Source organism: Perissodus microlepis, chromosome 4, assembly GCF_051167445.1.
Source record: "Perissodus microlepis isolate ML-2025 ecotype Zambia chromosome 4, ASM5116744v1, whole genome shotgun sequence".
NCBI lineage: Eukaryota > Metazoa > Chordata > Actinopteri > Cichliformes > Cichlidae > Perissodus > Perissodus microlepis.
Window position 1 is genome coordinate 1,412,345 of NC_140464.1, and position 12,174 is coordinate 1,424,518.

At 47.6% G+C, this 12,174-nt stretch overlaps 1 protein-coding gene across 4 annotated transcripts in view; it reads left to right on the forward strand.

The window, feature by feature from the left end:
* The first annotated feature begins 515 nt into the window (after window positions 1-515).
* caskin2b (CASK interacting protein 2b) overlaps window positions 516-12,174 on the forward strand; it is a 62,887-nt gene continuing 51,228 nt past the window's right edge. For all 4 annotated transcript variants that reach the window (XM_084924971.1, XM_084924972.1, XM_084924973.1 and 1 more), the window contains exons 1-2: window positions 516-822; window positions 3,105-3,502. In XM_084924971.1, coding sequence (XP_084781097.1) covers window positions 3,409-3,502 — 94 coding nt within the window. In that variant the 5' untranslated portion in view covers window positions 516-822; window positions 3,105-3,408. The remainder of the gene's footprint in view (window positions 823-3,104; window positions 3,503-12,174) is intronic.

Genomic DNA, 12,174 nt, shown 5'->3' on the forward strand with positions numbered 1-12,174 from the left:
AACTCAGCTGCCGAAACACTAACAAAACAGCTTAAATAGCTTAAATGAAGTGGAACAGCTCTGAGAAATAAAATAGAATATGAGTCTTAACAATAACAATAAATAAAGACAGTAGTAAAACTATTTAAAAATGTATAATAATACTAATAATGATTCTACTACTAATAATAATAATAAGAAGAAGAAGAACAATAATAATAATAACAACAATAATAATAATAACAACAATAATAACAATAATAATAATAATAATACCCAAAATTGGGAAATTACCACCTCAAAGCAGCTAAAACTAGAAATAAATATAAAAAAAGATCTTAGAAAGGTAAACTTTTTTTTTACATGAACTACCTGAAAATACATAAAACCTCATCAATAAATCAAAATGTTAAAAAAAAACAAAAAACTAAAATTATAATTTAACAATTTAAAACCATTTTCAGGTTTATTTTGAAAATCTTGTGCGGAAGTTTGGCGCTGCATTTACGGAAACTTGACACCGTCGAGAGATTCGGGAGAATCCAGCGGAGAGAATGTGGCATTTAGGGAGAGGAGGGAAGACAAGATGAGCGACGGCAGCCGGAGGGCCGTGTGAAGTACCAAAGTCCGAAATCTGGATGAAAGTCTCGTGGGGGGGTTTTCCTGCGTGGGGGTGAAACTTTCATCTGACGCTCTTGGAAGTTTATAAAAACGCGTGGAAACGGGATTTTCCTGGAATACTAATGCGCGGATAAACGTTACTTTGGAATCTTCCTGAACACCGACGCCGTGTCCGTTAAATGTCGGGGATTAAAAAGTTTCTGCGTGTTTACTGAAGAGGCGGTAAGTCTCGAGTCCACTTATTGTGAAATGATGTTTCTTTTAAAGCTGTAAATGCGGTAAAAGTGACCCGTTAGGTAACTTGGGTACAAAGGTCGGCGGTGTGTTTACATGCCAGCTCCTCGCCACACGTCCCCTTCACGCTGTGGACATTTACAGGAGTTTATTGTTAATCTGCCGAGTTAATGTTATATTAATACAAACTTTCTAATGTGTGGAAACTGGTCTCCAGTTCGGCTCGTGTTTACATCAGCAGGGATCTCTTTAATTCTCTAAAGTCGGTGATAGATGTGGACAACAGGGCTCGCTTTATTACTCAATCGTGAGTTTGTGAAACATTACAGAGCAGTGTTGATAATATGTACGTGTCTGAGTTGAACAGCACCTCGAAGGGAATCAGGGGACGTCTCATGAATATGTTCTGCGTACTTTATGATGATGCTTTTATAGAAAGAGCACTTTTAAATGGAGTCTGCGTGTTAAACGTTCAAGCTCCGCGCAGTCGATCCTGCAGCAGCACAGCTTCACTGCAGACTAATAACTGTCAAGTGATTCGTGTTTGCGGTAATAAAATGATTTATTTAGCTCCACCGTGGAGTCCCCGCAGTGTCTCAGAGAAATTTATGTGCGTTGTTCCTCTTGTCATGAGTGCAGCGAGGATACCAAACGCCTGAGGGAGGTGGAAGAAAGGGGGGACGTGATGGGTGTAAATGGGAATGACAGCTCTGCTTAGGCCCTGTGCTCCTCTGTGGCAGCCTGGTTATGTAAGAGGGGAGCAGGGAGCTCAGTGGTGTGTCAGGACTGGCTGCAAACACTCCCCAAAACACTCTTTCTGTTTATGTGGCAACAGAGTTTGCGAGGCCAGGCTGGTGTTTCAGGCAGAGCTGGGGACCGACCCGCTCTGCCAGCCTCCTCCTCCTCCTCCTCCCCCTCCCGTGTGTCTGAGGCTGCGAGGCCACTGGCCTGGAAGAGTTTAAGTAGAGCTCAGATGAAGTCACGTCCACAGTGAGTGCCCAGAGGGGAGCAGCGAGCCGGCCCACTCGTCACACACTCGCAGTCAGGTGACTTTGTGAAAAATGAGTTTGGTGTGTTTACACAGCAGAGGCAGCCGGCGAGTGTGTGTGTGTGGGTTTGCTGAGCTGTAATTAAACCGAGCTCTCATGTGGCAGCAGGTTAAACTCTCACTCAGCCCGAGCTCGCAGCTCACCTGGACAGGTAAGTCCCCCTGTAGGACACGGCGCTGCAGATGCAAAAGATTCAGGAAATGTTTATTTCTGACATATGACAGAATACATGTGTGTGAATGAGAGGGAGAGACAGGTGAAAGGTGAACATGGAGGGAGCAGAGGTCCTGGGTGAGCTCAAACACCAGGGGTCAACCATCGGAGGAGAGTGCAGGCAGGTGGAGAGGAGGGACAGAAGGGGAGGAGCAAGAGGGGAAAGAAGGTTTAAAGATGGTTTGGAGACGGAGGAGGCTGAGCTGAAGATGTTGGACAGCAGGGACAGGGTCATAAATGAGGCCATCAGAGGGGCAGCTCAGAGTGAGGGAGGCTGAGACGGTCTGAGCGTGTGCAGAGGAGGAGAAAAGGAGGACCTCAGAGGAGAGGATGCTGCGATACGAGGAGCTGATTGGATGTGGCGAAGAAGAAGAAGCAGGCTGTCCTCGTGCTCTGGTTTCACAACAGATGTTTGCAGGAGTGGCTGAGGTCTGTTTCTTTGCAAAAGTGTGAGTGATTCCATCATGTGCGCTTTGTGATGTGAGGAGGAACGTGCGCACGCAGCCAGGGTAGTGTTGATGGTGTTCATGCCCTGAGGCCGCAGCAGCGTTAAAGCAAATCAGTGCACAGGCTCAGGAGCACAGCAGGGACCGCCCACCAACAAAAACCAGTGAAACAGCCGGAACCCCCAGCATCGTCCCCGGGTCCGAGCTCGTTAGTGATGGACTGCACTGTCCCTCAGTCTGACCAATCAATGGAGGGACAGCGGGGACAAAGTTTTCCTTGTGCACTTAATAAACAGTGTAATGTGTGGTCACAGTAAAAGTGATAGGTGTGTTCACATGTTAGTGGTGCAGCGCTGCAGTGTCTGGTGATGTCACCAGGTCTTCCCACCATCACGCTCCTGATGCTGGCGCCCTCGTGAGCGCACCTGTGCTGTGTTTGGCCTGAGAGCTGCAGCGCTGTAGCCTGAGCTCAGATCGATCGGTCGTGCAGCTGTCAGATTTTTCACACTGCTTCCTGTGCGACGCCTCTGAGGCATGAACTGGTCTGTTTTTCTCGTTTCAGGCTTCCACACAGCCCCCCACCCCCCCGCCGACCCTGGAAATAACAACTCTCTGAAATAAAGAGAGCGGGAAACTAAGCTGCAGAGATCTTTCTCTCCTTTTATCTCTCCTGGTGCTCAGAGGAAACCTCACTGAGGAGTTTTTATCTTCACTTTGCTTCCTGGCTGTCAGCTGAGCGTCACAGGGAGGAAGTGGAGGTCTCACCTGAGGCAGGTGCACGTCTCCGGTGCTCAGCATGAGGCCCTGAGGAGGCAGCGGGATTTACTGTAAAGCTGGTTGGATTTTAAGGAGGAGGAGGAGGGAGCATGGGGAAGGAGCAGGACCTCCTGCAGGCGGTGAAGAGTGGAGACCTGCTGTCCACCCAGAAGCTGCTGTCCAAGCTGAAGACCAACAGGAACAGTAAGTACGCCTGAGCCTATTATTCAAAACAGGAACTCAGAAAACAAATCAAATGTCTGAGCTGCTCGTGTAAGTGGGGCGAGGTCAAACTGATCTAAGGTCAGACGCATCCCAACATTGACCCGTCGCACCATCAAAGTGTAAAAGGGAGCTCCTGTTTCTGTTAACATGGGACGTGTTTAAACATGTTTCTGTCCTGCTGTGACTAAACTCAGAGTTTATGGCGTTCTGATTTTGTTACACACTTTGAATGAACGTGGGAATGCTTTTTTCTCTGCACTCGTGGCTCGGCCATATTATACCGTTCACGGTAATACCGCTACAGTGTTAGGCAATGATAAGAAAATAAAATATCGCGATAGAATATGGGTAAAACACGCATGCGCAGTGCCTTTGTTTTCATACGCACATGGCGGCGACGGAGAATGAGGAGGGAGAAAGCGGATCGTTGAGTGAAACAGATGAACCAGAACTGGTTTGTAAAAATGCTGCAACTTCAGTGATGTGGAACTGGTTTAGCTTTCATCCGTCAGATACACAACAAAGCACATTTTTTGTAGAACATGCAAGCGGGCGTCGTCATTGCCGTATTTGTTGGACTACGGTGCTCGTAACTCTGGGAGTAATCTGGGTCCTAAAGTCCGTCTGGTTCAGGTCCCAAAGTCAAACGAACACTGCAGCATCATTGAGAGTTAAACTGTCTAAATTCTTTCATCTGTAATAAAATGATCAGTGTTGCTGGTTTACCAGGTGTAACAATGAAGTTTAACATCCAGGCATCCATGAAAACAGAATTTATTACACTTAACGGAGTTAGAAGTTAGCAGGAAGCTAGCGGAAGTTAGCTCGCTAGTTTCGCTAGTTACCTAAACATGATATAGCATGTTCTGACAGAGATTTCTGAAGCATTCAAACGTACAGCTCTGCTGTCACTTCCAACATAAAGAAGACAGGAAACTAAACAGCAGTGACGTTTGTAGGGCTACTGAAGTTGGGCTAGCTGGTATATAATGATGTGCTACATGATCGCTAGCTACACAGCTATGTTAGCATAACATAAACAGTGAAGCTGGAGGATGAACGCTAACTTTTTTCCACTGGATAAAAGTTAACGTGAAGGTTCCTGATGGTTAGAGACAAATGTAAACGGACCAAACTTCAGTCAGGAGAACAACTGAGATAATCCATCCACAATACGAGGTTAGTCATTAATATACTGCAACAACACGGGAACAGAGCAGCTGTGATAGAATACAGCATTAATGAATCAATGGTACAGAAGTGGAGGAAAGAATGAGTTGAATAAAGTTTGATTTATCTGACTGCTTTGTTTTGCTTAATGTGTCTTATAATCTCGTGCACCCTGTGGTCCGAAAAATACGTATTTGACTTTTTTATTTGGCACACTGCAGTTTAATGTTGCAAAGCTCTTTTTAACTTCAGTGGATATTATACATGGTTAACTCAGGATGTGTCAGCCCATTTCCATTGGAAATGCCTTTTGGTTAAACTTTCAGCAAGGAATTTGCATTTGCACTGTTAAATGTTTATATAGCTTTAATGCACATAAAAAACAGCTGCTTGTTTAAGTAAAATAAATGGATGGTTTTTTTGCGCTAGTAAAGTTGTGGAGTTGTATTTTGTCTCGCATCAATTATATCATCAGTTATATCATTTTCGCAAAGTTTCAAATATATATCGTGATAAATATTTTTGCCCATATCGCCCTGCTCTACTGGTGGCCTTTCTCAGTAACAAACGTAAAGAAACTGAATCACGGCATCGGCTGGTGTTGTGTCATAAAGCTGCCGACTGTGGAGGGTCGTCACAGGGCTCAGAGAGGCTCCTGCTGCTGTCACACAGACTGAAAGTCTCCGGACGGTGATGCCGGCGTTTCCTCTAACAGCAGCTAAAGCAGCAGCTCAGATGTGGAGGAAGCACTTTTGCGTCTGTTCTCTGCCTCCGTGAATATTTAAAGCGTCGGGTTTTTGGGGTTTGAAGTGTTTTCATGTCAGTGGAAAGTGTGAAACCAGAGCTGACCCAGATACCTGCCGTGGGTTCGGCTTTCTCTCATCAGACGCTCCTCAACGCTGGCTTCGCTGAGAAACTGAAGAAAATGACTTAAACTGACTTAAGGATCCGCAGTGCATCGCACAAACGTGTGCGCTGTGGGCCGTAGCACACGTTTATTCTCCACAAACGTGTAAACTGTGCTGCCTTCACAGTGTGGAGCATCTGCAGGCTTTTGCACACGTCTGTCTCCAAAATTGATTTTGGGAGCACAAGAGAGAGAACGGCGTCGCAAATCTTGGATACAACAGAAATGTTTGTTTGTAAACACGTTGATTTGGATCTGGTCCATGATGTCAGCCCTGCAGAGCACAGCGCGGAGCTTCGATGGAGACAGGTTACTCAAATCCACACAGAACTTTATGGAGCACAACTTGAATATACGAGACATAATCTGCTGCTAAGTTTGGCCTCTTATATCAAACACCTTTGTGAATATTTCAGCCATTTTTCAGATAAAAACCTGAAACTTTCACTTTGTGTTCTTACTCTCAGAATAACTCAGACTGTAATCACAAGTGTGTGTGTGCGTGATGAGCCTAGTGGTCGAGAAACAGGAGACAGGAAGGGTAACTGGTTAGCAGCAAGTGAACTTTCAGAATAAGAGTGCAGGGGTGGATCAGCATCGCCATAAGACAGGATGTTCCAAAGAAGTCAAACATTTGTTTAGTGTGTGAGTTAAAGGAGGCACGTGGCTCAAACCAGTGCTGTGTTCGTGTCAGCTGTGTGTGTCTGGTGTTGTTTGCCGCCACAATCACAGTGTCGCGTCATTTCACAGTAACAGGTAATCATGTAGCGTCTCTGAGGGGCGGCGAGTGGTGGTTCCCCAGCTCCCTCAGGGAATTCCCGCGCTCTGTCACATGACCCCCACCAATTGTTCTCGCCTCGGCGCGCCCGATCCATCACCTGAGCACATCACGCCACCGCTCCTTAAACTGCTGTCTCACAGAGAGGTCAGAGGTCAGATGTCCACTCGCCTCCGTTTTTCGCATTTGTCTGATTTTCAAGTGACCCGGACTCGTCCTCCTGACATCTGGCGCTCTGATGTCACCCCCGACTGTTATCACCCAAATCACAAGGAGCTCCCAGATGGTGGCCGGCCAGGATTAAGAGGATTTATACTGCTGGTTGGAGGGGGGGGCTCTGTTTATCTGATGCTGAAGAATCTGGTTCTCAGAGCTCTGATGTTTACAGTCAGCACACTGACTCTGCACTGCTCTGTTGCTCAGATTAGACCAAGACTAATCCCATAAACTCAGCTCAGGCTTTGTGCGTCGCAGGTCCATCGTTAGTTTGGTGTTTCTGCAGGTTTTGGACTCAGGCAGCTGTTGGATCATTTCACAGCATTATTCACTGTGGGGAAAGTTCCCTTTGTATTAATTGTAAAAATAGACAGCGTTCACCGTTTCTTATGTTTTGGAGTCGACCCAGTAAACGATCGGGAGCATCGCCCCGTCTGTGCTTTGAGACGGAGCAGAGGAAAAGCCAGAGTCCCTCTCAGTGACCGGAGCTCAGGGGGTTTCGTCTCAGTTATAAAAGCAGACGTGAGTCATGGTCTCTGCGAGGCTGTGTGGCAGCTTAATGACTCTTTGTAAATAATGTGAAATTAGTCATCGGGAAGCATACAATGCAACGCTGCAGCGGAGCTTTTCCTTCTGGGAAAATCCCGGTTCCCCTGATACAGGTCTGTCCTGAGACCTGTGAACGGCCCAGAGAGCGTTTGGCTCCAGAAGAAGGCCAGGTTAGAGCCGAGCGCTCTCGGGTGTGAGGTCCGGGTAAAGCGTGTTTCGTACAGAAGGGTGTAGCGTGCCGGGCTGTGGTGTTCACATGGTCACGTGTGCGTGCAGAAAGACTGAGCAGCTCGCTGCTGTGAGGTCACATCGGTGCAGCAGGTGGATTTTTTCACGTTATCTTCCCTGCACTCGTGCTCCACGCAGACTTTTCATCTTCTTCTACATTTGCTTCCTGCTGAGCGTCTGTGACTTTCCCCCACAGAGATCACAGCTCTCATCTTAAAGAACTTTCACTGTTTCATTTTGTGCTGCCTGATGAAATCTGATCTGTTTCAATTCTTCGTCCTGAGTCTGAGAGGACTTTAGACCTTTGAACACAGGAAGACCTCCTCGTCTCACAGTATCAGTGTTCTTCTGACTGAACCCGATGTCGCGTAAAGCCGTCGGAAACACAATGGCGAGACAGGGAGCGCGGGGGCTCGTCAGCGCCCACATGCTGCCTCTGTCGTGTTTTATTCAGGGGTTTGGGTTCAAACTCAGCTCAGCCAATCACGCTGTTCGCTGCTGGCAGATCTCCCGTCCTCTTCTGGACTACTTTCACGCTGCTGCTCCTTCAGTTTCCTCCTTTAAAGACGTCTCCTTCTGCTTTCTCCCGTCTGTTCTGGTCTTTATCGAGCGTTTCAGAGCTTTTTAAAAGCACCTCATCAACTTTCTCCCGTCTGCGCTGATGTGTGGAGGAGCTGGAGGCAGGAACAGACTGATGGAAGACGACGAAAACTTGAATGACAGAGGAGGAAGGATCTAAACAGGAAAGAGCTCTCTCCAAAAATCCCTTTCTCTCTCTGGTGCACAGCTCAGCTGGAGCTGCACTAACGTTGAGTTCAGACGGTGTCCATCAGATCTCATTACGGTGTCTCTGAGCCGTGAAACAGAAGCCTTTATGTCGTCTCCTAACCTCACAGACGCACGTTTGTTGTTTGTTTCTATAAATTTGGCAAAAATTGACCCAAACGCGTCGAGCCTGTAGCAGGAAGCGTCAGGTCGGACCGGATTCTCACTGCCGTTAACGCCTGTAAACCTCAGAGACACCCGGGTCTCACAGTCACGATGATCCTCGCTTTTCCTGCTGACGAGTGGGAATAAATGAGTTGCGGGTTGTTTGAAGCGGGAAATATTTCAGGGCTTCACACGGTCGCGCTGATCCAGCTTTCCTTTGCACGCTGCTCAGAGGCGAAGGTTGGCACATACAGCAGGCTGTTTGTTCAGCCAGGCGCTCGAACGAACACCAGACTTTTAAAGTGAAGGGTTAATGAGCGGGAATTTTTCACTCTCCTCCACAGCGATTTGAGGGGAAGTGTTAAAAGCTTTCAGACAGTGCGTGAAATTCTTGCTCTGTGTTTGAGCTGCTGTTGTTTGCCTGCAAAACAGGCCGATCGTACCTCTGAAAAGGGGAACAAAGCTCCTGTGTTTGGGGCCGAGGGGCCCCTCAGGACCCCTGGCTGTCAGGGGTTTTAGTCCTAATGGGAAGAAACATGGAGAAGCCTTACTAAGGTTTTATTTTTCTTTAAACTGAAAGCCTTGCTCAGAGTAGAAGTCAACATAACTGAGAAACAGGAGGCAGCTCAGCAGGCCTCAGGGGTGGGGAAATCCTGCTCACCGGGACGTTTCCCGGAGCCTGCTCGTCATTTCTGCTGGAAATCGTCAGCTTGACCAGCGATTTTGTGGCGGCCGTTTCAGAATCCACAAATCTGCATTGCACTCAGAGCACTTGGGCAACATAGACGTGCTTCACCAAAGGACCGAGTCCTAAACCTGGAAACACGTCACCTGATGAAATGGCTGATCCACACCTGAATCCAGTCCAGAACCAGGAGCTGAACCCTGCCAGCCTGTCTCACAGTGCTTTAGGTCGAACATGAAATAGATCTGCACACTTTAAGATAAAGATAATAATTTGAATATCTGGCTTCACTCTGTATCTCCTGCTTATTAAAAGCTGTAACTGTTGCAAAGCAAATTTAAAAAATGTAATAACTTCAAATCTGAATTAAAAGCTAATTAAACAGAATCAACAGTCAGCTGCTCGGTGAGTCGTCCGTGTGCTGATGAAAATAGATATTGTGATGCTGAATCATTTGGCTGACTGGAAGAATGTAAATACAGAATATTAGAGGACCTGAAACGGAGCCCTGCGGAACACCACAGCTGTTCATACATGTGCTGCGTCCCATCTAAAGATAAAGAGATAAAGACGTGATCATATCAGTAAACACTGATGTGGTTGATATCTAAGGCCTGTAAGTGAGTTTTCTTTGCTGCCTCGTGGTTGGTCAGTTACAGATATTCGCCACTCAGTCCAGAGAGCATCTTTTAATCAGCGGGTCTCTCCTCCGTCAGCCCACCAGAGCAGCCGGGACTCGTTTCCTGAGTGAAACACTTTAACTCGGCTCCTTGCTTTTCGCATAAACACCTTCTCCACAGTAATGAGACCGGTGTCTTCCAAAATAACCCGCCTCTGAGCGCGCTCGCAGCAGCGGGGCAGGAAGCTGTAATGGTTCTGTCTTCACTTTTTATAGAGGCTTTGAAATGGAAACGAGACCATAATGAATTTGGTCTGAGGCTACGTCCTGCGCAGCGGGCTGCTGGAGCTTTTCTTTATTTGCTGTTACGTAACAGATGTTCTGCACTGCGCTCTCTGCTCGGCCGCTTTCCTCTTTTGTGAGTTTCAAGCTCGATTCTTTTCTTTATGTCCGTGCAGCTCAGGGGTCACTGCAGGATGGCACGCACGTTTCCAAGTGTTCCTTGTCCTCTCAGCTTCAGTGCTGTAAAGACGTCACGCGTCACGGAGGCTCTTCGAGGTCGCAGTGTTTCTGCAGGGTGTGAGGGGCAAAGCACAACAACACAAACACTGCTCTCACCTGTTCTGAGCGGCCACCTGTCCCATAAGCCTTAAAATGCACTTCGTGAATTATCCAACATCGTGTGTCTGCATCACGTGACGTGAAACACCGTGGTGGATCCTTTGCATGATGTTACAGCTTTTGTTTTTAGACAGACTCTTCTGCACTCAAACGGATTTGCGTGCAGGTTTTCACAGCAGCCCTGTGAGATGTCTGAAAACACAGCAAGCATATGAATTTCCTCCTAATTAAAAGCATAAAACTAGGCCACTGAGAAGGGCACATCTTCTGAGGGTCAGTGCCTTATTTTGCAATTTTAAAGCGAGTGAGTGGGATAAACACCTACATTTTTGAAGGTGGCCTCCTCAGTCCCGCTGCTCCGCCTCTCCATCAGGAGTCATGAAATGGTATTTAGTGTCTTCTTTTGTTATTATCTTACTAAATTTTTTGTGCATCTGTGGCTCCAGTCTGCTCATTAACAACTGCCTTTTTTGGGGCTGTGGTGCAGCAGCTTTGCATGAGTCACAGTTCAAAATAATCCTTCTTTATCTTATCCTTGGCCTTTGTGCAGCCTTTAAGTTCATCCTGTGTTTAAACACGAGCTGTTTTGGCTCCTCCCCCTTTAAGGACTTCCTCTTTTTAAAGATTGGCCGACTTCTGGAAGCCTGCTGACAAGAACCAGCCATGGAGTGAGTTTCAAGCGCTGGAGTTAAAGTCGGCTGGACTTCTTGAGCTCTTAAGATTACCGTAACCTGGGTGATGAAGAGCCTACAGGCAGCTCAGGAAACGAGTGTTGGTGTCTGAGTCGTTGTTTCCACACGTCCTTGTTCCTGAAGGATTTCCTGAAGATCAGTTTTCAGCGCTCTAAAACAAACATAAACAGCCTGGCTGCTTTAGCTCCGCCCCCTGGCTTCTGCTGCTACAGTGGAGGGTGTCAGTGAGGTCAGAGGGGGTGATAAATACACAGATCCACAGGTTGTTTTCTGCTCTTAGACGTTAAGAGGTCAGACAGATGAATCTTATATGATCAGCCCAGGCAGAGATATGACGTTTAAACCCTCCGTGTACAAGGGGCAGCCAATCAGAAGAAAGCTGGCTTAAAGGGGAGGAGCTAGAATGTTTTTTTTTTCTGATTGTATAAAATAAAGAAGGATGATTTTGAAGTGAGTAGATCCCGAGGACCCTACAGGTGCTAACAACGTTCCTGGTGAAATGGCAGATCGGTGCTGAGGAGCTCCCACCTGAAACCAGCTGTGATCTGTAGCTTGCTTTGAGCCGGGCCTCTGGCAGTAAACCGTTCCTTCTCAGAGGGAAAAGTTCAAAGTGTCGGTTCGTCGGACTCTCATTCTCTGCCGTTAGCGAGACTGTCCTGCGTCTGACTTATGAGTTCTGATCTGCCTCTGACTTTGTTTGAGGAACCGTTCCCACCACTGAGCACGAGAGGAATTCACTGCACTCTAATTTAGGTCAGGATTGTGGTGAGATGCTAAAAAACGAGGCTTTATTTTCCCTCCGAAGCGCTGGCCTGCGCACGTCTGTCCAGATCTGCTCGCTCTGACACTTTAACGGTGATAAAAGGCTCAGAGATGAGTGCGGTTTGAGGCCGTCGGCCCAGCGTGACGTCCCGCTCACAGCTGCGGATTACGAGCTCCAAGTTTTACTCAGTTTTCTGCTTCTCCAGCACCCACTCCCACCCGCCCCCTCAGCCCCTGTGTTGTATCTGTGCCAGCTATTGTCCGTGTTGCAGAGCAGCGTTTGAATGCAGAGGGGAGAATAGAGACGCTGATGTCATGGCGCTGGTATGCAAAGCCCACGGCAGTACCTTCGATCTGCTCGCTGAGGCTGGAATTTGAGTCTGGTGAAAACCAGCCGCACACGGAGCGTTTCCTGAAGTCTTCAGCCAAAGAGAGGGAGGCGAGGGAGACCGGCGAGGGAGACCGGCGAGGGAGACCGGCGAGGCCTCGCGGCG